The following is a 26,874-nucleotide window of genomic DNA, read 5'->3' as shown; positions in this document are numbered from 1 at the left end:
GAAGTCGATACGGATTCTGCTCTTTGATGGAGGTTATAGGAACTAAAGAAGTAATGTTCACTTTTGCAGTTCGACAGGCAGCATAGACACCAATCTTTCTGAAGCACTCAATTTTGAAAATCTTTGGATATTCAGCATTGCATATGCGCTGCACTATTTATCCAGACCTAGCCGGCCATCAGCAGCAAGGTAGACAGGGGCGGAGATATGGGAACAAACTCTTTGGAAGGAAAACACACTACATTGAACGAGCAGCTAAATGCATATGTCCTTTAGGGTGGAAACCTGCTGTACTATATCGGAATGAGTAACGGAATGTATATATGAGGATTTAAAGTGTTCAATTTATGGATTGAGGTTTGTATTCTGGAAGTCCCCACGATGATCTGCAGATAAAGAGGTAAATAAAGCAACATGTGTATTTTCGAAACCACTGGTGTCTTTGGGCGAAGCGCATCTCGATGCGCTTGGGCGCCAGGACACTTCATACTTCGATCTAGCATAGCGTTGACTTTGGTGAATTAAGCTTTTGTATCCTTCAAGAGACTAGTAATGCTTCGTGCAGTATAACCAGGAGCTTTAATCCGTTCCACTAGGCCGTCGATGAATGAAGATATCAAATAGAACAGAGGAATATAACAGCTCGAGGGCGTATTCGCGCAAGCGCAGGTCTGAATAAAGCGAGAATTCGACGGCGCTCAACATGCAATAACGAAGCAGACGCAAAACCACCAGAGAATGGAGGTTTATGAAAGCCAAGCGAGGTTATCATTTAAAGTTGATTTCACTGAAGACCTTTTCGGTTACGGGGAACGAGCGCAGCGAGCCAAGTGCAGGGGGCGTAGCAACCGCTAAAGCACTTGTAAAATGTAAATCATAGACGCACCGATCCAAGTGACAATTTCTCCCGCTCTCGGATTTTATCCTTATTTGGTGATTTGCCCTTTTTGCAGTTGTATACATTTTTCCCTGCATCGTTTGTTGCTGTTGTCATACTCTTTCGTTTCTTTTACTTCCAAGGATGCCGACTCGGGTCAAAACCGTACACGCTGTCGTCGCAGTGCTTTCTCCGTATCTAAAGGTCATATGGCGATCCCATCTTTCGCATCGAAGCTGGCGTGCCCTGTACGTTGCGTTAGGTCTGATGGCTATCCTTATACGTCCATACTTTGTTGTCCCAAGAAACCTCAGGCATCTTCCAAAAGTGAGCACAGTTGAATGGTTTCTAAGTGTCCTCCGTGGAGAAAGCAGTGATGTGCGATCAGAGCGCCTTGTTCTTCCTTTGATTCAGAAGCATGGACTTTGCCTTAAATACATGATCGGACGGTGGACTGTTACTGTAGGAGATCCTGTCCTGCTTCAAGCCATGCTTAAAGACGTCGAGACATTCCCAAAGGCACAGCATATCAATCTGGATCCTGATTTGATACTCACGAACAAAGAAGCCAACATGGGAAACGCAAACAATCTTGACTGGCGCCGTCAGCGTCGTGTAGCCAATCCGATCTTCCATCGGGCCTTGCCGGTGGAGACCTTTGGACAGATAGCATCACGCATGTTTGCTGCCATGGTGGCTTACGGTAACAATGGAATCATCGATGCAGCTGATTTCATGAAGCGATATGCATTGGATTGTCTCGGTTTGGGCGTTTTTGTAAGTACAAGATTATTCAAGATCTACAATGATGAGCTGGAAATGATTGCTAACATTTATCTGTCAGGATTTTGATATGGGCGCAGTGAGCGATCCATCGTCTCCTTATGCTGTCCTGTACAAGGATGCATTCAGTAAGTTATGAGAAGGCAGTGTTAACAAGTAATGTGCTCATTATGTGCTTGCCAGATATCCTTCGGGATCCATTGGTCTACCTCTTTCCGGCATACACAAGTATTCCCTCAAGATATATTCCATATCGCAACAAGTCACGACTGGCGAACGATGAGCTTCGACGCATCCTATACGATATCGTGGAAGAAAAGAAGCGAAGCCTAGAGCATAATCAAATACCTGATCAAAAGAAAGATTTATTAACTCTCATGATCGAGGCTTCGAAAGCGGAAAACGAAGACAAATATTTGACAAACGGAGAGTTAGTAGCTAATCTTTCTGTATTCTTCGTGGCAGGTATGTGAGCTACATATGTTGCATCATTGCAGATGAATAAGAGAGTAAATGAATATAAACTTGACAGGACATGAGACGACCGCGAGTGCTACAGCAAGTACGCTTTATTATCTTGCAGCTCATCCAGAAATTCAGGAACGTGCACGCAGCGAGGTGATATCTGTGCTAGGCGACGATCCAGAAGATATCCTGCCTACGCAAGAGCAGCTAAGGAAAATGCCATATCTTAACAACTGCATCAAGGAGGCCATGCGTATCAATCCACCGACCAGCGGTAACTTGCCAAGGCTCTGTGTCCGCGACACCTACCTAGGCAACCATTTCATACCCAAAGGAACTACCCTGGCAATGGAGCTCTACAGTTTGCATCACTTGCCTAAATATTGGAAAGATCCAGACACTTACAACCCGGACCGGTTCATTCAGATTGACAACAACTATTGGATGCCATTTGGCTATGGACCTCGGGCATGTATTGGCATGAACTTTAGCTTGGCCGAGCAACGAGTGGTCCAAGCAATGATGCTTCGTAAATTTACGTGGAAACTTGCTCCTAACAGCGAGCATGCAGATGGGCTCAAGAATGCCAAAAGTGGAGGCATTACCTTGCTAGGTCCACTTCAGTTGCATTTACAGTTGACTAAACGATACTGAATGTTGTTGCGAGTTGTAATTAACAGCTTACAATGTATGTAGTCAAAATATAGTTGTCACATACAATCTTTGTTAAGCTGAATACAACGTTTTATTCCCTATATACAAGTTATTTATCTATTTTATTGTAGCAAAAATTGGTGCATCTATCTTGATCAAACCATTTTCGATATATTTACGACGAATGCTTACAAGCTCCTTTCCATACACTGCCATCTTGATAAACTTCCTTCTTCCAGATAGGACACTGATCCTTAAGGGTATCAATAAGGAACTCTGTGGCATGAATAGCTTCTTTTCGGTGCGTGGATGATGCAGCGATGATTACACTGACTTGACCGACAGGAACTGTGCCGATGCGGTGATAAACGGCAACGTGCTTCAGTGACCATTTGTTCCGAGCTTGTTGAATTAATTCTTTGAGCACTTTAACGGCCATGGGTTTGTAGGCTTCATAGTCGAGCCGAACGACCGTCTTGCCTTTCCTGCATTCAGCTGAATTGCGCGGACGCATTCATTTGGGTTTCCACTGACGCACCTTCAAACGTGTCTCGAGTGCAGCCAGAGAACGTTGCTATGGCACCAGCAGAATTATCATGTACAAGTTGGGCAACAGTGTCTAAACTTGGCAAGTTGTCACCCGTAATAATAACAATGTCTTTGTGATCCATGTTATCATCACTCGCCCTGAGTAATAGGCTGTTACATCCACGCATGGTGTGTCATAGTGGCTTAGACGAACTGATAAGGGGTACAAGGAGGAATCGCGGCTGTGGAGACGGCGAGTATATATTCCGTCCCGAACTTTTTTGTTTTTTCGGTTCTATACCAAAAAGAACAATGTCTACTGAAGAAAAACGTAAAAAAGCGAACACACATGCAAGGAAACGCAGGTTGCTAATGTAGAAAGTCTAGTTGTATACGTTGATGAGCTTGCAGGCTCTGACGAAACCGGTGCCGGCACCGAAGCTGCTCCCTTGAAAACAGCCTTGAAAGCCATTGAGAAATTCGGAGAGACCGCCAAGATTCTCGTGAAGAAAGATGCAGAGGGTTTCAAGGACATTTCTGGTGCTGCCCTGAAGAAAGCCAAGAAGTCATATGCTGAGTTGCAGCGAAAGCTCAAGAAGCAGGAAGAGCAGCGAAAGAAGCAAGAGGAGGAGCAGGCAAAGAAGGCTGAAGAAGAAGCCAAGGCTCTTGAACACGCAAAGTCTATTGTTTTGACCGAGGATGCCAGCTTACCCTCTGCTAAGAAGGTACAGGATGACAGGGCAGCATGCTGATCTAGGCGTTTTCTAACTAGGTGCATGAAAATAGATCAAAATCAGACAAGCTGTCGCATCCCGAGGACAGCGTGTCAAGGTTTCCGGTTGGGTTCATCGTCTTCGCGTCCAAGGCAAGGATATGATGTTTGTCGTCCTCCGCGATGGATCAGGCTATCTTCAATGTGTCTTGACCGGCAAACTGGTGAGTATGAGTTTCTAGCAAAATCAAAATAGCGTACATATGTGCTAATTTCGTTGACGTTTATATAGTGCCACACTTACGATGCCATTACATTGACAACAGAATCCACCATTACCGTTCACGGTGTTATTAAGGAACTGCCCGAAGGCAAGACTGTAAGTTGGTTGGACTTGTAGATGGGGATACAGGTCAAAGTAGTCGCGGACCGCTGAATTATCATTAGGCTCCTGACGGTCACGAACTCGTTGTTGATTATTGGTACGTCGTTGGCAAGGCACCTGGCGGTGATGATGCTTTCACCACCAAGATCTCTCCTGACGCCGATCCTTCCTACTTGCTTGACAACCGCCATCTCGTCATCCGCGGTGAGACTGCCTCCGCTGTCCTGAAGGCCAGAGCACAGGTTATCAAGGCTTTCCGTGCTCACTACGAGGAGCGAGGATACACTGAAATTACCCCGCCCTGTATGGTGCAAACCCAAGTAGAAGGTGGCGCTACTCTCTTCGAATTCAACTATTACGGTGAGAAGGTAGATACAAGACAAGGGAAGCTAAGACAAATGAAAAGTGGCTAACTGTATGTCTGGCAATGCATTAGGCCTATCTTACTCAATCATCACAGTTATACTTGGAAACTTGCCTTCCAGCTTTGGGCGACGTTTTCTGTTTGGCCGAGTCTTACCGTGCAGAGAAATCACATACCCGCAGACACTTGTCCGAATACTCTCACTTGGAAGCCGAAATGGCGTTTATCACTTTTGACGAAATGCTCGATGCTTTGGAAGACTTGATTTGCGATGTTATTGACCGTGTCTTGGCCGACGAACCTACCCGCAAACTCATCGAGCAATTGAATCCTGGATTCAAGCCACCAGCACGCCCGTTCTTGCGCATGAAGTACGCTGACGCCATCCAGTACTTGAAGGATCACGATATTAAGAAGGAAGATGGTACCTTCTACGAGTTCGGCGAAGATATCCCTGAAGCTCCCGAACGTGCCATGACCGACCAGATCAACCGCCCTATCCTCCTTACCCACTTCCCTGCTGATATCAAGGCCTTCTATATGAAGAAGTGCGATGACGACAGAGGTATCACTGAAAGCGTTGACGTCTTGATGCCTGGCGTCGGTGAAATCGTTGGTGGCAGTATGAGAATGGACGACAGAGAAGAGCTTTTGGAAGCATACAAGAAGGAAGGCATTGACCCCAGCCCTTACTACTGGTACACTGACCAGCGCAAGTACGGTACCACCCCACACGGTGGCTATGGTCTTGGTGTCGAGCGCTTCCTCGCATGGCTTTTGAACCGCTACACCGTAAGAGATTGCTCTTTGTACCCTCGCTTCACTGGCCGCTGCACTCCTTAGAGTTTTGCTATTTGTACAATAAAACTACTATCACTACATCTTTCCCGAAAAGTATGTTCATAATAAATGTTTCCTTGATATATATTGCTCCTGATACCCCGATTATCCAGCAATACCTGAGAATGGAATTGTTCTAAAGGGTAAGGATTCAGAGCGGATTCTCACTGTCCTTTTGAAAATATGTGTATGCAACGTCTTGAAGCTTTTTACTTGTTCCATTATTCGCGTATATTATACGTCTGTCAATTCACCTTTGCATTAATATAGAAAGACAGCTGTTTTGTACGCCTCCGCGACAGAGCGGCATAATGATTGTAAAGATGCGGCAAGTACTAGTGGAATTCTTAAATTATGCGCAGTAGAAACGTGAGCAAGAATGGCGTGGATGCTTAGCTATACTTTGCTGTATTTTTCTAAGCGGTTATTGCATAAAAATGCCAAGTTCGCCGTTTTGTCGAATTTTCGATGCCTACAAGCAACTACCTTGACACCGATGTGGATTTCTCTGGCGATGAACATACGCCGAGTTAGACCAAAAAGTGCAAGTCTATGACCACCAAGTTACCCAAGCCTTATTGCCCTTTTCGGGAATCACGCTGAATCACGATTCTCGCGCTTGTTCAAAGTCCTTTGTACTGTAAACCCTCTACATCAATTGCACAGGCAGTTTTTGTCTGTCCAAAAATATGATATAAATTGAAAGGTCTGATAGTTGTTTATTTTGGTGTTTTGATATCATCTAGAATAACTATGTACTTTCATGCTGCTAGACCCGCTGACAGTTGATAATGGCTTTTAGTGGTTGCCACCACCGCTACCGCCGCCGTTGGGACAGAAAGTAACAGTGTACTTGTGAGCCTTGCAGCCAAAAGTGCTTGTCTTGTTATAGTAAGCATAGCTGAAGCGTCCTTGCAGCCGGACTTGACCTTGTCACCGTATTCGCTAGTCTTGCACTTTTCAGGAGAATTGTATTCGCCGCGGCAGCAGTATTCGTCATTGTTGAAAGCATAGTAGGCATTCTTGCAAGCGCCTCTGTCGGTTTGAAGTTCCTTGGAGCACCAAGGAAGCGAAAGGCATAAAGGTTGGCCACAATCGCTACCATCTTGCCGCCCCAGCAACGGCCGGACCAGTCGGAATCGACCTGGAAGTCCTGCGAGGAACCGGCGCCACCAACGTCGGTGGATTCTTATTTACCGGCACCGTTGGTAAGCTTGTACACCTTGAGACCAGAGCCGTAGCTATTCTTGACTGTAACGGTAACGCCACCGCCACCGCCACTGAAAGCAGAGTTGCCAGGGGAAGAGCGTGAAGGATCAGCCGAAGAAGACGAGAAAGAAGAAGGATATGTCACGGAAGAAGAGGTAGGAGAAGGAGAAGAAGATGCAGGAGCGGCCAAACTAACGCCAGCAATAGCGGCAAGGGAAAGAATCTTGAAAAGCATTATATTGAAGGAGTGTGATGAGAGAAGAACAAATAAACGAATGTAAGGATGGGTTAAATCAATGAAAGAAGATAGCATGCTTCTTCGTTGGGTGGAACATTCGCAATGCACAGCAATTTGGTTCTTTTCAATCGTAAATGAATATTCTGCTTTCAAATTACCGAGCCCCTGACAACCACAAGAAACATGAACGACATTTACTGATACGTTGTCACTGCAAATCTTCAGGAACAAGAAACTCAACTTACATCATAGGACCAAGTGTAAGCATACAATTGCTCAGGGTAGAATAATTTGATTCGCAGTCTCTTTAAATCGAAGCTGATGAAGTCATACCGAGAATCCAATGATAGAAGAATTAATTTGTGCATTTTTGCTATCATGTAATATTTATGCTTTATACCGAAAGCGGCAGCCTCATGCAAACCTTGCGCTTCGGAGTGTAACGATGGTGCACGGACCGGGTTTGATCAACTACTCGCTCGGGTGCAACAGAGCGTCGCAAATGAATTTGCCTTGAAGAGTTCAAAAATTGAACAGAAATAAAAGAGAAGGTAATTTATTGATTGTAAAAATGGATTGTTTGTAAAAATATGTTATTTGGAGAGGAGACATGGGACCCCTTTTGCACGTTTTTCTTTCCTCTATTGTTTTGTGTTGTGCTGCCGTGCCCACTGTTCTAAAAGGATAGTAAGATGTTTTGCGCAACAGAACTTGTCCGATCTTCTTTCCCGAAGTAAGGACAAGGCAAAGAGAGATCACTCCCCGGCCTCAAGTTATTGTTCGCCCTGCTTGAAATCCGGGTTCCCGCTTGTCCGCTGACGAATGTCGAAGGGCAACTAATGTTCAAGAACTTGGATGAGATTGTCGATTATGGATCTTTGCTACTTGCTCTGCCTGCTCACCCCTGTCTGAAAGTCTTCTGAAACCGGTGCGCGCGCAACCAGGTTTTCCTACCCGCCTTCTATGGTCGATCCCACCTTCCTCTTGGAGGGACGGATCCATTCAAAGTTCGGTTGCTTCCTTTTTCTTCGCCTTGACTGTTTGCTACTCTTGCCTTAGGATGGGCTCTCAGCTGAAAAAAGTGAAGTGTACGCGAGTTCCGCTGATCTTGGTTGTCTGCCCACATTGGCCGAGTCTCAAGCATCGCGGTATCTGCTCGTACAACAAGCGCACGGTGATGAGAGCGGGGTGAATCCTTGCCTCACTGGCAGATGATACGAATGGGCCCACTCATCTGAGCGTGAGATACAGTAGCTAGTCTTAATCTTTAGATAGTCTTGCTTTTGTCCACCACAGTTTCAATAAAACTTTGGATGTACTAGCTAGAATTTTCTCTTGCTTTTACACGTGTAAATAAATAGCAATATTTCTTTCAGGACTAGTCGCGTTTCTTTTGCTTGAGTATGGACAGAAGCGTGAGCATTTCCTGAATCTACCCGTACGCTGTTTTCCTCGATCTTTCTGATCGATCGCAATTGGTGACATGAGGAAACCTCCGTTAATCAAGAAACGAGCTATACGAAGAGACGCGTCGCCGCGTTGTGAACCCGACTGCATACCCGTAGGCATCGAAGGCACATGTACAGGTTCACTCTCTCTCTCTCTCTAAAACTACGCCATTTTGCTTGTACAGGTAGATGCGTTTTCTCTCTGCTAGACGAATAGAAGTTGGCCCTATAGCACAGTGTCTGGCGACCTTGATTTCCTTCCTCCTGGTTAGCTTGTGAGCTTTTGTCGCAAAAACGTCTTTGTAAGTTTCGGCGTTTCTGTCACATCGTAGGAAACAGGAATAGTTTAGTACTTTGGATATCATCGTTCAAGTTTCTCTGTCGAAGGAGAATGCACTCCTCGGCTGATGCGATAGGCTCATATGAACCGCCTGGCTCGCAAACTGTGGTTTGTGTTAAATCCAGAACTTTTGCCTGTCAGTTCATTTAGAGCTGACCGATGTCTCCTCTCTTCGTGCGACAGTCTCTGATGTAGTTGGGAGTAAGCGTATGATTCTCTGCAAGCTACAGTGGCTCTGTCTTGTGGGCTTTCAGCACTTAAAATTGAATTGAAAAAGAAAATGGATACAAAAAGGACCTTCATCGTCCTTTACCTTTTGGCAGAATTAACATCTTAAGTTTAGCTGTAGAGGTCTTAGACTCCATGTCCAGCATCACACTGTAAATTTTTATTTTTAGTATAGACTCTTATAATGATACTTCTCTTGGATCTTTGATTCAATATAAATAGTTTGTTGGTCCTTTATTTGATCATACATTGTTCTCACTGAATGATCATATTGATCTCAACGTAACACGCGGCTGTGATGTCCTGTTTCCATATCAAATTATATATATCAGAGTGTCATAGTGCAAAAGGGTCTTGGTATATGCTTCAATATATTATATTTGTCTTTTAATTATTGTACTGTATTACTACAAGTTTATCTGCATGAACTTTTCAATTTAGTTATTGAAACTGAATATAGTTTGTTACGGTCAGTTCTGCAGATTTCTGACGAAATTCAGTGTAATTTCGTGATGAGTTTTGCATGTAAACGTGAAGTGCTGTATATCACGTCCAAAGGAAGGCAAGACATAACTGCAACGTAAGTTCCTCATGCATCCATTCTTCATGTATGGCCACTAAGTGGATCCGCATGTTTGATTTCCGTCCGGCTTGAATGTGACACACAACTTTTCCTTGGATATTGAATATGGAAGCTGCAGACGCCTCCATCAATGAGAGCAAAAGCCCCATTGATGCAGACAAAGCACTGCCCGCAGTACCTTCCTCTGATGAAGAAGAGTCTACTTCTGACACGAGCAAAGCGACGACACCAGCTTTGAAGGAACTCGACTTGTTGCTAGAGAATGACAAGGAAAAGGCTAGTTCACACGCAGCGGCAGCACGCGCAGAACAAAGTTGTAACATGGTTGCATAGGATGATCCAGTCGATCTGCTCGACGAGGATCTCGATTTTTATGACATTACATTTGACGAAGTAGATGGTGAGACTAGTTAAAGTGTTCTGAGCGATCGAGACCAGTGTCCTCACATACGATGTAAATCGTAGATCGTATTTCTGCTTTCCAAGAAGATGAGTTTGTACGACAAGCCTTGGAGAATGATATGGACCTACGAGAATATGCACGACAAATCGAACAAGAACGGCATACTGTCCAGAAGGATCTCGAAAATGATTGTAATGACTTTGAATGATATATGCTTTCATTGACTAGCATGAATTAACATTCTAAAGATATGCGACAGATACAATCCTTTGTCAATCTCCACAATGAAATACAGGTATCGTCATCAAAGCCCAGTCAATGATTTTATATCATAGCATTGACCACATGGATTGCTTAGACCTGCGACGAAGTTTTGGGAAGGATGGAGGAACTCTTGAGTGTGTTTCAGAGTGATCTGGGCAATATCAGCGGCGAGATCAAGAACCTGCAGGAGAGATCATCTCAAATGAGCATCAAGCTCAAGAATCGCAAGGTATGGAGGTATGCCATTAACTAGAAATTCCATGTAATAACCATTGTTTATAGAATGTGGAGACCAAATTGAGCAAATGTTTACGGGGCATGGTGATTCCTCCGGATGCTATCAAGTATGATGATGATAGACAAACCATGTAATATGGATATGATTGATTGATAACGTGCGAATTACAGGAAAATCACGGAAGACCAGGTGGATGAAGTGTGGTTACAATATTTGCTCGGCGTCAATCAGCAAATGCGGTTCGTCAAGGCGAATCAGAACAAACCGATTAAAGCCCTTCGAAATGTGGGCCCTGAACTGGAGAAACTTCGGCTGAAAGCAGCATCAACTATCCGCGATTTTTTTATTGAGCGGATCCACGCTTTACTTGTACCGAATACTAATGTGCAAATTATGCAACAATCTGTCTTTTTAAAATACAAAGAACTACATCAGTTTGTTATTGAGAGACATCAGGATGCTGCATCGGAGATACGACAAACATACATCAATGCTCTGCGATGGTATTTTCACAACCACTTTGAACGATACAGCAGAGGATTATCAAAATTACAGACGGTGACTGCCGATAAGACGGATCTAATAGGCGTCGAAGAGAATCAAAGAAAAAGTAAGTTTAGCTCTTAAAATTAGCTTATTGGGATCAAGTTCTCATCCTGACAAACGTCAAGGTCTGTTATTTGGAGGAGCAAAGGTTGCTCTAAAGGACAAGGTCAACGTATTTGCACTTGGCGATCGAAGTGACGCCTTGCGCATGCAAGATCAGAGCGTGATTCTGGTTCACGTCGCAGAAGACAAGGACCAGGTATGCAAATAGCCCGTAAAAGATATCGAGGATGAACTATTAATATCTTTTTGTTAGAAATATCAATTCGAACAGCTCTTTCGCAGCTTTAACCTTACATTAATCGATAATGCCAGTTCAGAATACCTCTTTATTTATGAGTTCTTTTCAACTCGTGATACCAAGAAATCGGCTGACACAGCCAAGCACATTTTCCAGCAAATATTCGAATCCACAGAAAGAGTTGGATTGGTAAATGTGAACATGGAGTGTTCGATATCCGCTATTTACTGATGCATTTTTTAAAGAACTTTACAAAAGCATATATTGAAAACTCTTACGACGCTGTGGGTATCCTTTTGTGTATACGTATCAACACACAGTTGGCTCTAGAGTTACAGCGCCGAAGGGTGCCAGCAATGGAAGGATACACCAACTCGACAAACATGCTTCTGTGGCCTCGATTCCAGCATATAATGACACTGCACACTGAAAGCCTAAAGCGAATGGCGGCTTCAAAGTCGGTTATTGGCAGCGTCAAAGATATCCATCCTCACTACGTAACGAGACGATATGCCGAGTTTGCAGCCTCGCTTTTGATTTTAAATGAAGGTTACGATGATGCTATTCTGATCAACAGCGTGCAGAAACTACGAAATGAATTTGAAGGATTGCTGGCACGAATGGCAAAAGAGTTTACGGAGCCTGCAAGGAGGATAGCTTTTCTTATAAACAATTACGACGTGATTGCTTCCGTTTTCCAGGTAAACACGTCAGCTGCGGTGCATGAAAGAAATACATGTTACTTAATAGCATCATAAAACCAGGAAGCGCACAGTCGAGCAGTGGAAGGTGAACTTGAGCATGTTAGGCAGCTTCTATCGCTGCATACGGGAGCATTTGTCGATGAGCAGCTTATGCCTTACTTTGGACCCATGGTGACCATCGTGAAAAGATCAGAGCAAACAAAGGACATTGAGCAATTTGAAAAAGGTAACATAACTAAATTAAATCTGACTCGGCTTCCCTTTGAAAAGAGAAGATTAACAACGTTCATTAGGAGAATTGCAGCGTGTATGCCATCACTTTGCGCAAAACTGGCGATCTTCCCTAACTTCCGTCAATGCATCTGTTATCCAATACTTTAGTAATTTCAGAAACGGCACTACCGTCCTCCACGCTGTCCTCGGCCAACTCATCATGTATTATACCAAGTTCCTCGATATTTTAGAACAGCGAGGCGTCACAGGTATTCAACCAGTGGGCGTCCAAACCGTGATGGTCGAGATAAAAAAGTTTCGAAGCACTTTTTGATGTAATATATATTTCTTGCCCTTTCCTGGTTCAAAAACGCTATTGGCTTTTTTCATACAGAATATCATAATGACCTGTGGTTCAATGAGTTAAATGATATTCGCATTGCAGATTCGCATTGCAGAGTACAAATCAATTTCAATAGCTTACCTGGTCGATAGATAAGCCTAAACGGTTTCTTTCCTTCCTTGTTGCTTTCATCGGGCCAGAAATCGTGAACAGCCGGTGCTTCATCTGCACTGCCGTCTAGATATACAATTTGCACAGGTACATCCAGTGCTTTGCTTAATGCAATGATCTGCAAATGATCCGATTCACGGCCAAAAGCTTCAACATGCATTGCACAGAATTCGTCGATGGATATCATCTCAACAACGAGGAATGGTTCGTACTCTGCAGAGTGGATGCGTAGATAAGCAGACGCTACGAACCGTAGGTGCATTACAATAGCATTGCTGATTTCTTCCGATTGGAAATTGACTAGAAGCATATCCCGATCATTGACACGCTGTGGAAGTTGTTCAAACTGTTCGAGTGTGATCTCGTAAAAGTCTTCAAATGCTAGTTTTTGAAAGCCTGCACGCTCCAACATGTCCGGTGTCGATTTGAGTTTGGCGAGAGCGGCTTCGTATGCATCCTTATTGTTGATTAGACTCTCAAACCAAGCAAACGCAAAAGCTTTTCAAGTCCAATATGCACTTCATCAATACCGTAATCACTCTAAATTCTGCGTTTTTGACCCTACCTCTGAAGAAACAGTTGCCTGTATAGTTGCTTAGTTTCTAGAATGTTTCACAAAATATTACGACTTACCATCGCCGCGACAGCGTCGAATGCTATCTGAAGTTTCACTAAGTTTCTATACACACGATAGTTAGAGCATTATTCATTCTCGGTTCAACCAGACATACCTTGACTTTACGAAGGAATGGCTCATTCTCCTTGTACTCTTCCTCCAATTTAGAGATGGGTTCCTCTTGGCAGACAAGCGGGATCTATGTAATACATGAGCATGCACGATAAAGTCATTTTCGCTTCAGGACAGCTAGACCTTGAGTGCTTCTTCGTCCTTAATCTTTTGCTCGAACTCGAGTATTTGCTCGTCAGTCAATTGTGGTTCCTGCTGCTGCTGATCGGACATTATGGAAGAAGAAGAAGAAGAAGAAGAAGAAGCTAGCAGCAGCGCGGAAACTGTTCATGCAAAGTTCAATATCCTTCCGCATTGTACAGCACGTCACGAAAGAGTCGACATTTTTTGTTAGCAATGTCTGCTGGTGATGGTAACCAACAATCATATTCAAAAAAAATGGATATGTAACAAAATGGAGTTAACGATGTGAATTGAAAATATTTTCTCCAGCTACAAGAGATTACATCTGTGAGCGTTTTATAGCTTTGAAAGGACGCAAACAAGCAATCTCTTTAATAACTCCACGCCAGATTATTTTCAATAAACAGTAGCTCGATCCTCATTACTACCTGTGTCAGGCATTGTTGTTCCAGACTGCATCGGAGATTCCTGCTGTAAAGCAAACCCACGCAAAGTGATCGACGCATTTTTGGCTCCTCGGCTTCCAAGTTGGTGGGGCTCATATGTAAAGCCTTTTGAACAATGTCACTACAAAGGGAAGAGCTCCTTCTTGCTGGAAGGAAGAAGGTATCCACAGGAAACTTTCAGTGTCGGTCCTGTACGAAAAGTGTAATAATATCCTTTACAGCTTAAAGAGTTTCAGCGCCGCAAAAGTCTCAATACCAACAACAGCTCCGGATCTGCAAACCAAAAGACATCTCGACACTGGCGACACCATTCACTAATTATTCATTCATGCAATGATCTCGTTAACCGAGATGACCCAGCAATTTTGACACCTGCCTCCACCGTAGCCTCACCAACAAGCCTTGCATTTTTATCTGAGATTGAAGAAGAGGAGCAAGTAGAGCAGTGTTCGATTGTGAAAGAGATATCTTGTATTAAAAGGTTTACCAAGTAGCTCGATCCAAGCTGAACGCTATCCTTCACCTCCTCTCGAGAACGATGTTACGGTACGATGATCTTGTAGAAACTACACTTTCTTGTGCAACATGAATCTAATTGTGAACAGGGACCGCCGGTACCTTGCCCGACGGCATCAACGCCATCTATCATCTCCAATGAACAACAACAGCAGCGTCGTTTACAGTATGCTCGACATGAACGGTCACAGAGCATGGCACATAATTATTACTCGAAGCAGTTCCCTACCACCTGGGAGCACGCTAGGAGACAGTCACCGCAACCGCTGGGAAACTTGGATGAAGCTTTGATCTGGATCCAGCAGAATAACAGACTCGTGCAAGAAAATGAACGACTCAAGAGGGAGCTTAACGCGGCTATGGCAGATAAAGCACGATTAAAGGAAATGTTGGCTCAGACTGAACACGAGTTGCAAGCATTAAAGCAGCAGCAACAACAACAGCAGTTGAATACTTACTCGATGGCTCGACAGGATGAAGATGAGCAAGAGCAAGAGCAAGAGTTCAAGAAGCGGATTCGATGTGTACATACAGAAGAACGAGCACGATGGTCAGAGATCGTGGATAGCCTTGAGCAAGAAATTAGACAGTTGCGTCTAGCGTCGAGATCACAGTAACAGACTCTTTGTATACCCACTGTATCAATTATGCATATATACCTTTTTTTCCCTCAATGATATGTCCTATGAAATGAAAATTGTGTGGTCAACTTTTTTTTTGTTTCCAAACTTGCAGTATGAGATCCCATCTTCATTCGTTATGCAGCAGCTTTTGTTTTCATTCGTTGCGTAGACGAGAAGAACGAATCAAAATTTCATGCACGTGCACCCAGTTGGTAAGCTCAAGGTGGCTGGAGGACCGGAATATAAATTTTTTTTGTGCTTATAACGGAGCCGGACCTGTCAGAAAAATAGTTCCTCCTCTTCCTTTCTTTTCTCAAAAGTTTTCCTCTGCAAGAAAAATGTCTGCCGAATACGAGGGTGCCATCGGTATCGACTTGGGTACAACGTAAGGATCTGCGTATAAAAGTACGAAGAACCTTGGAAACTGATATATATTGTTTTATCAACTAGCTACTCCTGCGTTGGTGTCTGGGAGTCTGAGCGCGTTGAAATCATTGCCAACGAACAGGGCAACCGCACCACCCCCTCCTACGTCGCCTTCTCTGACAACGAGCGTTTGATTGGTGATGCCGCCAAGAACCAGGCTGCCATGAACCCCAAGAACACCGTCTTTGACGCTAAGCGTCTCATCGGCCGTCGTTTCGATGACCCCGAAGTTAAGGCTGACATGGTCAACTGGCCCTTCACTGTTACCGAGCAAAACGGCAACCCCTTCATCCAGGTCGAGTTCGAAGGTCAAACCAAGACCTACTCACCTCAAGGTAAGAGAATTTTTTTCATTGGTTTCCAAAGCCGGAGTTGTGCACTGACATTGAAAAAATTAAGAAATCTCGTCCATGGTCCTCATCAAAATGAAGGAAATTGCTGAGGCTAAGCTTGGCAAGAAGGTCACCAAGGCCGTCGTTACCGTCCCTGCCTACTTCAACGACTCCCAGCGTCAGGCTACCAAGGACGCCGGTACTATCGCCGGTTTGGAAGTCCTCCGTATCATCAACGAACCCACTGCCGCTGCTATCGCTTATGGCTTGGATGCTAACGACAAGAAGGAAAAGAACGTTCTCATTTTCGACTTGGGTGGTGGTACCTTCGATGTCTCTCTTTTGACCATCTCCGGTGGTGTCTTCGCCGTCAAGGCTACTGCTGGTAACACCCACTTGGGTGGTGAGGATTTCGACAACAACCTCGTCAACCACTTTGTCCAGGAGATCAAGCGCAAGCACAAGAAGGATATCTCTGGCGATGCCCGTGCTCTCCGTCGTCTCCGCTCTGCCTCCGAGCGTGCTAAGCGCACCTTGTCTTCCTTGACCCAGACCACCGTCGAAGTCGACTCTCTCTTCGAGGGCATTGACTTCCAGTCCAACATCACCCGTGCCAAGTTCGAGGAAATCAACTCCACTGCTTTCGCCAGCACCGTCGAGCCCGTCGAGCGTGTCTTGAAGGACTCGAAGATTGACAAGAAGGACGTTGATGAAATCGTCCTTGTTGGTGGTTCCACCCGTATTCCCAAGATCCAATCCCTCCTCCAGGACTTCTTTGGTGGCAAGGAATTGAACAAGTCCATCAACCCCGACGAAGCCGTTGCCTACGGTGCTGCCGTCCAGGCTGCCGTCCTTACCAACCAGGCTGGTAACGAGAAGACCCAAGACTTGTTGCTTTTGGACGTTGTTCCTCTCTCTCTTGGTGTCGAAATGCAAGGCGGTATCATGGCTGTTGTTGTTCCCCGCAACACCCCCATTCCCTGCCAGAAGTCCAAGGTCTTCACCACCTCCGCTGACAACCAGACCACCGTCACCTTCCCTGTCTACGAAGGTGAGCGCTTGATGACCAAGGAAAACAACATGCTCGGTGAATTCTCCCTCAACGGTTTGGTCCCCGCTCCCCGTGGAACTCCCGAACTTCTCTGCACTTTCGACTTGGATGCCAACGGTATCTTGAAGGTCACTGCTCAGGACAAGACCACTGGTCGCAAGGCTGATGTCACTATCTCCAACTCCACCCGTCTCTCTGCTGCCGATATCGAGCGCATGGTTGAGGATGCCGCCAAGAACGCCGAATCTGACAAGAAGCGTGAGGCTTTGGTCCAGGCCAAGCAAGACCTCGAGTCCTACGTCTACCAGGTTGAGAACAACATCTCTGACCCCAACGTCAACATGAAGCTTCGCCGTGGTGATCGTGAGGCCATCGAGACCGCTCTCGCTGAAGCCATGGAATTCTTGGACATCTCTGCTGAGGATGCTTCCGTTGACGACATCAAGGGTGCTCAAACCAAGCTCAAGCGTGCTGCCACCCGTGCCTTCGCTCACGTCTACTCCACCCGCCGTTAAGTCCATAATCCTGTGTAGGAGCGCGCGACATTTTTCTTTTCCTTTCTTACTTTGCATCTCTTACTCCGTTTGTCTTTGCATTGGAAACATGTATAATTTTCTTCTTTCTATCGCTTTTTTGTGCATAGATTGTATCATCTACAATTAAAGCCCTTTCGTTGGTTTTGTTTGGCTACATAAAGTGCCAGAACTATCCTAAGTGTTTAGCTCTTTTGTCACTGTCCGGCTCGCTCTAGCCTCAGAGTTGAATCCTTCTCTGGCTGTTTCGATCCTGTGTCGTACAATATCTGTGCCCCACGTAAGTTTGCGCAAGATCCTGTATCTTGCGATATGCGGCGCCCTGTTCAACTCGCGCATGTCACGGAAAAACTGGTCGTCTGTATCTTCGCCCTGCTGCTGCTGTCCGTATTCTTCAGATAACTCTGTAATGTTCGACTCGCGTCGTCGATGTGCCTCCTCTTCCTGTTCGTGAGCCAGCAAACCCTCTTCTTCCTCCTTGATCCATTGCTGGGCTTTGGAACGCAGCGATTCATCGTGGAACGGGTCAGCGCCGAGCATATCGTTGCGGAAGGATCTCAAGTTTGTGTGCACGGGCGAGAAACCTGGCATGATTTTGAAGCGTATCTTGACTTGACCGTATTTGCCAGCTGTGTCCCAGGGATCTTCGTTCCTGTTGGCTTCTTTGCTGTGCTCAGGGCAATAATCATGCAATCCTATTACAGCTTCTTGCCAGCAGGTGTCCTGCACAGTCTTGAGCCACAATCGACCCGTTGCCTTGCTGCTTGAGAAATTTCCTTGCAACACATGGATATACAGGGCAGTGCGGTAGCGCATCGTCAGTGGAAAGTACATTTTGCGCTTTGACCACCCGATCTCTGGCCCATCTTGCGATAGGTCACGTGCCTTGATACGTTTCAGAATAACAGGATCCACATTAAGCGCGAGGATGGCTTTGGTAGAATTCGTATACTCTGAAGAAAACGGTGGCTGCAAGCCTGTAAACGTGATACGGTCGATGATCATTGTGCCCACGTCAGATCCACGCAACTCTGGTGGCAGCGTCAATTTGACTGGTTTGTATTTGAGGTTGAGGAACACTTTGCCAAAACCGATTCCGTTTGCCAACGGCACCCATCGCTCTGCCTCCTTGTACTTGTCTTGCTGGCCCTCAAACACATCGATCAAAAAGAAAACCTTGGTCCCGAGTACAGGGTCACGCTCCAAGTCTAGCGAAGCCTTGACAGAAATACGAAGGAAAGCAGTATTGAAATCCTTGATGAATTGCTCGGTATCTGCATTCCAGTGCTAACAAAAGACAGATAATTGAGCTATCCATCCGCGGGTGACGCAGTTATTGCGAGAATTGTAGATGGGTTCTTACCGGACTAGGATTTCGCAATTTTGCCCGAGTTTCAAACACCTTATTGTCATTGACATAAACGCACGCATAAGGATTCACAATTTGGTTAGGGCTGTAAGGATGTTTGAAATCTTCGGCCGTCAATATTTCAGGGTCACCGATTTCAAGGTCGGATGCTTGCGTAATCTGGACCGTCAAAATACCGCTTTTGTGCGAAAGTGACAGAGGTTCCTGCTCAAGCTCGCGCTGTCTTTCGGTTTTTTGACTATCAAGTTCTGACATGATACTAGGCGGCGGCGGTGTCAAGTACTTTGGATGGAATGATACTTGGAAATTCAGCTTGAGTTTTGCATTCTCCACGGTATCTGCATCGTCCAAAGGTGCCCATCTAAGGTACAGACGAACTAAGTTTTACGCGTACAATTGCCAGCACCTTTGTATATCTTACCCATCAAACACAACTCGCTCGCTTTTGCACCAATCGGTCACATCGCCTAGCTCGTCTACCTGACCTTCAACGATGTCCTTGACAGGTATAGACGCAGTACCCCATTCGTCGTCAAACTTGATCTTATCGGCATCCCATACTTTGACTTCAACCTTTGCATCGTTGATAATATCATCTATGTATGTTCAATGAGACTCTGAATATGTATCGCACTGTAAGAATATATATGTACCTTGTCTGATTAAAATATACAGATCCTCATCCCATCGAGGATCTTTATCGTTTGTAAGTACTCTCGTGCTACACATTCCCTGTTTTCCTCGTGTGCTGAGGGAAATTGTTGCGTATGAATCTTGCATATCTAAAAGCTTGAGTCAGCAAAGGAAAGAAGAAAGAAAAAGCGATCAACGTTACCCTGTATCGCATTATAATCATCCGAGCGGAATGCCTCGCGCACACGGACCTTGACGACACCGATAGCCGACGTATCCATAGCAGCTGCACCCAAGATTTGTTTCACGTCAATTGTGAGCGACTTTGGATCCACGAAACCAGCGAATCCGAGCTTGACAGCTTCGTTTACCAACGTTTTCATCATTGGAAGCTGCAGAGCGGACAATTTCCTCGGTGAGAATGGACGAACAATAAATAGTTATCGATGGTTACAGTTACCTTCATTAGATTCATGTGCCTCGACAGGGGCATGACACCTGTGGATATCTTGGGAACCTTGACAAAGGATATGGTAACTTTTGATACAAAAGGCATATCCGGAGCTGTGAGGATCTTGAACCGCATTTTGCCGGACAATCGAGTCAATTCCGCCTTGACGTCGATAGGTGCCTTGAGTCCTGTCTTGAAACGGATGGCAATGCCTGGAGGCGCTGAGGAAACGTTGCGGCTGCTTGACAACGAGGCAACTGGATGTGCGTGAAAACTGAATGCTACTTCACCAAACTATGCCCAAACACGATGGTTATTACTCGCTTAGAGAAAGATTATGTAAGACTCTAGCTTACGATAGCTTCCTCTGGTTGTCCTGGCATGGGTGGAAATATACGGATCCTAAATTTCATTATTTAAGATCAGAAAAGGTCACCAGTAACAATCCGATAGATCCGAAAACCAACATTTGAATTTTCGGTGCATGGACACCAATATCGAAATCGGTGACTTTAACTGCACTCTGAAAGATACATTTAAGCTGATAAGAATCGACGTCGCGTAAAATGTTGACTTTGCAAACTTCACTTACGATCATTGCAGGCGCGAGACTCTCCAGTGTATCTTCTAGAATATCTTCCACGGTAACAAACAAACTAGGATCAATGCTTCGCCAAATCTGCTGCAGAAATTGGTTGAGCCATTCGACGTTCTCTCCACTACTTTCGTGTAGCTACAGAATTTTGATACTTTTAAGCAAGATCGCGATATATAAGCAAACCTATAAGACGTACTATTTTTGATCCTTCTAATTTCTCCAGCTGCCAGTCCAATCCCTTCTGTGTCTCTGTGCCGAGTGTGTAATATGCCAATCCACCTATATACATCGCTCCAGTGTCAATTCGTGCTCTCTTCCAACAAGCTCGGCTGTAGCTTACCGCCGAGAATTGCCAGTAGCCCAAAAAAGTAGCCAAAATGCAGTCGACCACAAATATAACAAGCGAGTGCTGCCAAAGCTAGGTATTTCAATGCATTCAACTGGAGACCTAATATCAGCTGGTCGGGTTCTGCTGGCTTTAAGGGTTGAGGAAATCGTAATTTGTAGCATTTTTCGGGCGTTTCCTCCTCCCAACGTTCAGTATCCTTTTCTTGCTCATTTTTTGACTTTTGCATAGACAACGTTGAAAGGATATTGTCAGGTATATTAGCGAGCTGACCCGAAAGATTGGCCAAGTTTCCAGGTATGTCCATTAGATTTTCGGGCAGTGCAATGTCACCCGGCAGTGTAGTTGGTACAATACTCTTGAACCGACTCTGGATGCTTTTGCGGGAAATACGATTGTCGGCTGCTTCCAGCCAATGTATTATAGATAGAAATATTAGACGGTAAGCATAAGAATTTTTTTTATTGCTGTCGTTCTATTCTCGTGGAAAACACTTGCCGACATTGGCGTCTTGCTGCTTTTGCATTTCGTTGCTGTTTGCGGCGTCGCCGCTGTTCTTGTCCCCTGCGCGTTTTCCGCCAATGATAGGAGCGAGTTGCCGTGCGCCTGGAAACGATGTGTGCTTTTCTCTTGGTCCAGCGTCTTGCGTGGGTGAAGTATTGTTGCTTGATGCTATGTTGTTATCGGCCATCGAGAAGGAGAAGTAAAGAACATGCAGGAATTCCCTGCTCAAGGGTTCGCAAATTGAGTGCGAGTCTGAACCCATGCAAATGCGCATTGACCAAGAATGGCAGATTTATGCACATTACATCATTCCTAGAGGAAGCAAGAGGCAAGTAGAGCAATTGACAGGAAATATGCTGCCATGTATACGCATTTCCGGCGCATTGCCTCTGTACGACATTGTTCGTTCAAAATTGGCTCCTTCGATGAGCCCATTACCGTAAATATTTTATATAGAGCAGTAACGCCATGTGTATACAAATGGATACATATTTTTATTATATTTTGACATCAAAAATACCATTCAAGATGCTGAGAACTATCCAAGTGCGTAGATTCTGCCGGATTGGGCGCATGTAATCCAGCATTTACCATCAACAACGTTTGGTCAACTTTTCTTCCGCTCAATGATACCCGAAACTCTGCGAAACCTGCTTCTAGCCGTCGGTATTGGTGTTGGCACCGGTTACTATGTCTTCCAGCCACTGCTCAAGGAATATGAAGCGTAAGCAAATTATTATTCTTGAAATGTCATTTGCTGATCTGTCTGAATTGTGGTTACAATGTCACAGAGAAACGAACGGAACTTGGATGCGTCCTGGAGACGAAGAACGTTTAAAGGCAAGACAAGCTGCTGCTGCAGAGCCCAGCAACACCAGCGAAACTTCAGCCAAGAGTTAGAGTGATAATACAACGTTTAAAGTTCCTGTACATAACATGCAGCCTACATAGAATAACATTAAAGATTTTTTTCTTGTCGTCGTCTTTCTTCCCGCACACAAAATGACAAGTAAACCGCAACCTATACCAGTAGAGGTTCCACGAGAAAACGAACAGTCCTACGAAGAAGCACATGTGCACAAGGTCTACGAGGACATTGCATCGCATTTCAGCGAAACACGGTACAAAGTGCGTGTTAGCTGCAATCTAGAACGCGATGTAGGATTGATCGCTGACAGATCGCGTTGTCGTTTCCCACTTCCTTTAGCCCTGGCCCGTCGTTGAGGACTTTCTGAATAGTCTCGAGACAGGAAGCATAGGTGCAGACGTTGGTTGCGGCAACGGCAAATACATTGGCGTCAACCGAAATATTATGGTGTTAGGTTCAGACAGGCAAGATGAGCACTCGATGTTTGCTTTCTGCAGCTGATTTAGACCAAAGTGTTGATTAAAGTTGCTGTTCAGGAGCTCCAATCTGATAAAGATTGTACACCAGCGAGGATTTGAGGGCATGGTTGCCGATGGTCTCCATCTACCGTACAAGACAGGACGATTCGTATGTTAGCCACGGGGATATAATAATGGTTTATTCATGTTACTCAATTGTCTGTAGGACTTTTGCGTATCTATTGCTGTTATCCACCATTTTTCCACACCAGAGCGACGTCTGGCTGCCATTGAAGTAAGTAATACCAAGTTCTTTTGATGCTTCTTATTTTTACATCGATATTTGTAAAGGAATTATTGCGGATAATCCGACCTGGCGGCAAAGTTCTCGTTTTCGTTTGGGCATTGGAACAGACAAAGTTCAGCAAAAGGAATTTTGAACCGGGTAAACAAGACGTTTTCGTTCCGTGGACGCTGAAGCAGGCCGCTCAAACCGAAAACTCGGAGCCCAATATTTACCATCGATATTATCACTTATTCAAAAAGGGAGAATTGGACGATCTCTTTCTCCAATTAGACGATCAAGTATCAATAGACGTTTCAGGTTACGACCGGGACAATCACTATATCATTGCAACCAAGAAATAAATCCTAGTTCTAAATATATAATAATCTAACACTGGACATGCACACGATTGGACAGCAATAACTTCTCATTCTTAAAAGTGGTCTGATTTTTCCCTTCCAGTATCCCATTACGACTACGCACGTAGGATTGCGTAAGCAATGGTTATCTGCCTTGAAAGACAGATGGGATGTGCCATCCAGCCATGTATCTTTATATTAAAAGATGACATCTACTTTCATGCGTCCGTCCATTATAGCTAGACGCTGCTTTGTACACCAATATGCAAGAAATATAGTTTGGCCGTTGTGGGAGTGGGCCCCAATGTTTTATCCAGTATGCATAGCTGGAAAACATATCTTGTCTCTGCGAAGCGGCATTGTTATGCCGTAGATTCATCCCCGACTATTCCATCAATCTAGTGATATACAAACTATGGACTCGAAGGATGAATTAAAAACGTCTAAAACTTCTCATCAGCGTGATGAATAGATTTACTGTACTTACAAAGCCTTGTTGATTCCGATATGATCATTTCTGCGTATCACTATATAGATATGCATCAATAAATACGGCTTGCTTGATTCTATTATGGCCTTTCCACCATTGCACAATTTTATCCTCTTTAATCTCTGAAAACTCATCTAGCGTTCGTCTCTTGACCGCATACAGCCATTCAGCCCGAGAAAGGAAAAAAGTCGTCCTGGGCATCGCTTCGTCGCCAAGGTATCTTCCGAGGAGATGTTGTTTTCCCGCACTTTGAGATGTAGCAAATGAATTTCAGGACCAGTGGCGTCATTGCGACTTCAAATAAAAAGACCGATCTATCCTTACGTTATTCACGCCTTTTTTTGCCACACCACAGTATGCTCGCTACTGCTCGCGTGCGATTCTCAACTACTGCTCGTCGCTCCTTTGCTACCGCTGCTGCAGAAAAGAAATACAAGGTCGTCGTTGTGGGTGCTGGCCCCGGCGGTCTGTCAGGTAACAATCACCTGTCAAAAGTCAACATGACCCTGGATCTTATGCGAATCTACTAGTTTCTTCCACTCTTTCCAAGATGCTCGGCAAGAACCAAGTAGCTGTTATTGATCCTGCTGAGTACCATTACGTAAGTACTGGGAGAGAAGAGAGGAGAAAAATGATTACACGTAGATATAGATGTTAATGATGAAATTAACTTATTGTCTCCCGTGCATTTAGTACCAGCCTTTGTGGACCTACGTTGGTGGTGGTCTCAAGGACTTTAATGAAAGCAAGCGACCCATGGCCAGCCTTATTCCCGGCAATGCCGATTGGATCCAAAAGCGCGTTACCCGACTTGACCCTGATAACAACAAGGTCGCTTTGAGCGACGGCGAAACTATCTCGTACGACTATCTCGTCGTCGCCGCTGGTATCCAAATTAACTGGGACCAAATCAAGGGCCTTCCCGAGGCTCTTGGTAAGGATGGTGTCACTTCCAACTACTCCAAGGATAGCGTCCAAAAGACCTACAAATTCATTCAAGAGTTCAAGGGTGGCAACGCCTTGTTCACTTTCCCCAACACGCCTCTGAAGGTAAATCGCATATATGCATAGCAACGGAGGATATTTAACTCATTGAATGTATTTTCCTTTAAACAGTGCCCCGGTGCTCCCACAAAGATTGTCTTTTTGGCTGAAGAAGCCTTCCGCCGTCAAGGCGTTCGCGACAAGACCAACGTGATCTACAACACTAGCTTGGGCAAGATCTTTGGTGTTGATCACTATGGCCGTGTTTTGCAACAGCTTGCTGATGAGCGCGGTATCCAAGTCAATTTCCAGCATGAGTTGATTGAAATCAAGTCCCAGGACCGCCTGGCTGTCTTCCGCAACAATGCCACCAAGGAGCTCAAGACTTTTGACTATGACTTTTTGCATGTCGCCCCTCCTCAGGGCCCTCCCACCTTTATCAAGGAATCCAAGCTGGCTGATGCTGCCGGCTTCGTTGATGTCAACAAGGCAACCACTCGTCACAACAAGTACCCCAACGTCTTTGCACTTGGTGATTGCTCTAATTTACCTACCTCTAAGACTGCAGCAGCTATCACTGCTGAATCCGGTGTCTTGAAGCATAACTTGATTGCTGACTTGGAAGGCAAGAAGGTTGAGCAAGCAGAATACGACGGTTATACCAGCTGCCCTCTCATTGTCGGCCGCGAGCAACTGATTTTGGCTGAATTCTCCGGATACACTGGCCAGCCTTTGGAAACCTTCCCCGTCGACCAGCGCCAAATCAGCAAGGCTGCTCAGATGCTCAACATGGAAATCATTCCTTCCATCTACTGGAACGGTTTGCTCAAGGGTATCTGGACCGGTCCATCCAAGGTTAGAAATGCTCTTGCTCCCTTCCGCTCTGCATAAAAGTATTTCGTCTCTATTCTTGTAATAAATCTTCACCAATGCCATATATATAAACAACTAAAGTATGCATTTTGCTGACGTCTGGCGATGCAGAGACCGGAAAAAGACCATCCATGCCTTCTGTGCGAAACAAAGGATGTCTTGCTTGTTAATCTCATAAGCTTTAGGATCAGATGGTCAAACGGGAAAACGCTGAAGAAGGAATAAACAAAAGTAAAGCGTGTCACGTGATACCTTGATCATTGCTGCATGTTGACAAAGCTGGCAGTGCCTTATCTTTCTTCACATCCTCATTTTGTTTACGGTGTCTATCTTAAATGCAGACACATCCAATGTTACTAGTTATTTTGCGTATCAAAACAGCCGTATATTTTGATTGTGTTCTTCCAGAGTCTGAAAACTCACATAGGTTTTCACAGCTTTGCAGCGCCAGTCGAACCCTAATTGAAAGTCCGCGGGGAGAGACGACTTTTGGGAGTGAACTCCGTAAACATCTATAATATCATTGGCTGGTTTGGCAGTTTTGAACGGCCGCCGTCGCTGCCGTCCGAGCAGGGAGACCAAAATTTCCCGTACCGCGCTCCCCGCGCTCAATTTGTAGTATTCTTTAATTACGTTTTTCAAATTATGTGTTGCGGCCTAACCGGAAGATATACTGTTTCTGGAATGGAATTGAATATATTTTAGTAAATCCTCGTCATTTTATTATTAGAATAGGTCATTACTCTATTGTGAGCCTTCTTCCCGGAGGTCTGGGAAAATGATTGGCTGAACGGCGGCTTTCGAATGTCCGCAGGAGGAACGCGGAGAGACAGAACAGTTTTTCATCTGTCTGCATAATACGCATGCTGTACATCAGTTGAAATCGTTCCAAAAACGGAAGCAATCTAACTCATCCAGATAGGCATGGATGCGGTATCCGTATTGCGATAAAAATTGTGTACATAGAAAGTAAAGGGGAGAAAAGAGGGGGGCAAGTATAAAACTAAGATTTGGTGGCAA

At 44.9% G+C, this 26,874-nt stretch overlaps 12 protein-coding genes across 12 annotated transcripts; 8 read left to right on the top strand and 4 right to left on the bottom strand.

Moving 5' to 3' along the window:
* Positions 1 to 1,021: 1,021 nt before the first annotated feature.
* VTP01DRAFT_6943 (uncharacterized protein) lies at positions 1,022 to 2,779 on the top strand (the record flags this gene model as incomplete). The annotated part of the gene is made up of 4 exons (XM_069385900.1): positions 1,022 to 1,654; positions 1,722 to 1,788; positions 1,844 to 2,125; positions 2,193 to 2,779. The coding sequence occupies 4 exons, from the start codon at positions 1,022 to 1,024 to the stop codon at positions 2,777 to 2,779; spliced, it is 1,569 nt and encodes a 522-aa protein (XP_069243316.1).
* A 175-nt stretch (positions 2,780 to 2,954) lies between these two features.
* VTP01DRAFT_6942 (uncharacterized protein) lies at positions 2,955 to 3,495 on the bottom strand (the record flags this gene model as incomplete). Its single annotated transcript, XM_069385899.1, has 2 exons — positions 2,955 to 3,259; positions 3,318 to 3,495. The coding sequence occupies 2 exons, from the start codon at positions 3,493 to 3,495 to the stop codon at positions 2,955 to 2,957; spliced, it is 483 nt and encodes a 160-aa protein (XP_069243315.1).
* Positions 3,496 to 3,619: 124 nt separating this feature from the next.
* Positions 3,620 to 5,611, top strand: VTP01DRAFT_6941 (uncharacterized protein; the record flags this gene model as incomplete). Its single annotated transcript, XM_069385898.1, has 6 exons — positions 3,620 to 3,638; positions 3,695 to 4,032; positions 4,094 to 4,243; positions 4,312 to 4,398; positions 4,467 to 4,772; positions 4,841 to 5,611. The coding sequence occupies 6 exons, from the start codon at positions 3,620 to 3,622 to the stop codon at positions 5,609 to 5,611; spliced, it is 1,671 nt and encodes a 556-aa protein (XP_069243314.1).
* Positions 5,612 to 6,369: 758 nt separating this feature from the next.
* On the bottom strand, positions 6,370 to 7,052 carry VTP01DRAFT_6940 (uncharacterized protein; the record flags this gene model as incomplete). Its single annotated transcript, XM_069385897.1, has 2 exons — positions 6,370 to 6,752; positions 6,806 to 7,052. The coding sequence occupies 2 exons, from the start codon at positions 7,050 to 7,052 to the stop codon at positions 6,370 to 6,372; spliced, it is 630 nt and encodes a 209-aa protein (XP_069243313.1).
* A 2,707-nt stretch (positions 7,053 to 9,759) lies between these two features.
* On the top strand, positions 9,760 to 12,657 carry VTP01DRAFT_6939 (uncharacterized protein; the record flags this gene model as incomplete). Its single annotated transcript, XM_069385895.1, has 12 exons — positions 9,760 to 9,930; positions 9,988 to 10,054; positions 10,120 to 10,248; positions 10,306 to 10,352; positions 10,416 to 10,550; positions 10,604 to 10,665; positions 10,730 to 11,169; positions 11,231 to 11,364; positions 11,422 to 11,595; positions 11,652 to 12,107; positions 12,171 to 12,336; positions 12,404 to 12,657. 12 exons carry the CDS (start codon positions 9,760 to 9,762, stop codon positions 12,655 to 12,657), a joined length of 2,235 nt encoding a protein of 744 aa, XP_069243312.1.
* Positions 12,658 to 12,696: 39 nt separating this feature from the next.
* VTP01DRAFT_6938 (uncharacterized protein) lies at positions 12,697 to 13,798 on the bottom strand (the record flags this gene model as incomplete). The annotated part of the gene is made up of 6 exons (XM_069385894.1): positions 12,697 to 12,731; positions 12,808 to 13,335; positions 13,403 to 13,420; positions 13,471 to 13,516; positions 13,569 to 13,652; positions 13,709 to 13,798. 6 exons carry the CDS (start codon positions 13,796 to 13,798, stop codon positions 12,697 to 12,699), a joined length of 801 nt encoding a protein of 266 aa, XP_069243311.1.
* Positions 13,799 to 14,269: 471 nt separating this feature from the next.
* Positions 14,270 to 15,287, top strand: VTP01DRAFT_6937 (uncharacterized protein; the record flags this gene model as incomplete). Its single annotated transcript, XM_069385893.1, has 4 exons — positions 14,270 to 14,314; positions 14,376 to 14,587; positions 14,649 to 14,700; positions 14,760 to 15,287. 4 exons carry the CDS (start codon positions 14,270 to 14,272, stop codon positions 15,285 to 15,287), a joined length of 837 nt encoding a protein of 278 aa, XP_069243310.1.
* A 344-nt stretch (positions 15,288 to 15,631) lies between these two features.
* VTP01DRAFT_6936 (uncharacterized protein) lies at positions 15,632 to 17,617 on the top strand (the record flags this gene model as incomplete). Its single annotated transcript, XM_069385892.1, has 3 exons — positions 15,632 to 15,678; positions 15,744 to 16,054; positions 16,119 to 17,617. 3 exons carry the CDS (start codon positions 15,632 to 15,634, stop codon positions 17,615 to 17,617), a joined length of 1,857 nt encoding a protein of 618 aa, XP_069243309.1.
* A 195-nt stretch (positions 17,618 to 17,812) lies between these two features.
* On the bottom strand, positions 17,813 to 21,723 carry VTP01DRAFT_6935 (uncharacterized protein; the record flags this gene model as incomplete). The annotated part of the gene is made up of 12 exons (XM_069385891.1): positions 17,813 to 18,922; positions 18,999 to 19,365; positions 19,426 to 19,600; positions 19,658 to 19,786; positions 19,840 to 20,029; positions 20,098 to 20,382; positions 20,445 to 20,490; positions 20,556 to 20,611; positions 20,681 to 20,821; positions 20,883 to 20,965; positions 21,027 to 21,434; positions 21,531 to 21,723. 12 exons carry the CDS (start codon positions 21,721 to 21,723, stop codon positions 17,813 to 17,815), a joined length of 3,183 nt encoding a protein of 1,060 aa, XP_069243308.1.
* Positions 21,724 to 22,162: 439 nt separating this feature from the next.
* On the top strand, positions 22,163 to 22,436 carry VTP01DRAFT_6934 (uncharacterized protein; the record flags this gene model as incomplete). Its single annotated transcript, XM_069385890.1, has 2 exons — positions 22,163 to 22,260; positions 22,328 to 22,436. The coding sequence occupies 2 exons, from the start codon at positions 22,163 to 22,165 to the stop codon at positions 22,434 to 22,436; spliced, it is 207 nt and encodes a 68-aa protein (XP_069243307.1).
* Positions 22,437 to 22,538: 102 nt separating this feature from the next.
* On the top strand, positions 22,539 to 23,510 carry VTP01DRAFT_6933 (uncharacterized protein; the record flags this gene model as incomplete). The annotated part of the gene is made up of 5 exons (XM_069385889.1): positions 22,539 to 22,664; positions 22,744 to 22,868; positions 22,941 to 23,031; positions 23,089 to 23,157; positions 23,214 to 23,510. 5 exons carry the CDS (start codon positions 22,539 to 22,541, stop codon positions 23,508 to 23,510), a joined length of 708 nt encoding a protein of 235 aa, XP_069243306.1.
* Positions 23,511 to 24,353: 843 nt separating this feature from the next.
* VTP01DRAFT_6932 (uncharacterized protein) lies at positions 24,354 to 25,872 on the top strand (the record flags this gene model as incomplete). The annotated part of the gene is made up of 4 exons (XM_069385888.1): positions 24,354 to 24,471; positions 24,528 to 24,598; positions 24,691 to 25,047; positions 25,114 to 25,872. The coding sequence occupies 4 exons, from the start codon at positions 24,354 to 24,356 to the stop codon at positions 25,870 to 25,872; spliced, it is 1,305 nt and encodes a 434-aa protein (XP_069243305.1).
* Between the last annotated feature and the right edge of the window lie 1,002 nt (positions 25,873 to 26,874).

The sequence above is a fragment of the Rhizomucor pusillus genome (assembly GCF_041956525.1).
Source record: "Rhizomucor pusillus strain CBS 183.67 unplaced genomic scaffold VTP01scaffold_3, whole genome shotgun sequence".
NCBI classification, from domain to species: Eukaryota; Fungi; Mucoromycota; class Mucoromycetes; order Mucorales; family Lichtheimiaceae; genus Rhizomucor; species Rhizomucor pusillus.
The sequence above is the reverse complement of the archived record's forward strand: the minus strand, read 5'-3'. Positions and strand labels throughout refer to the sequence as shown.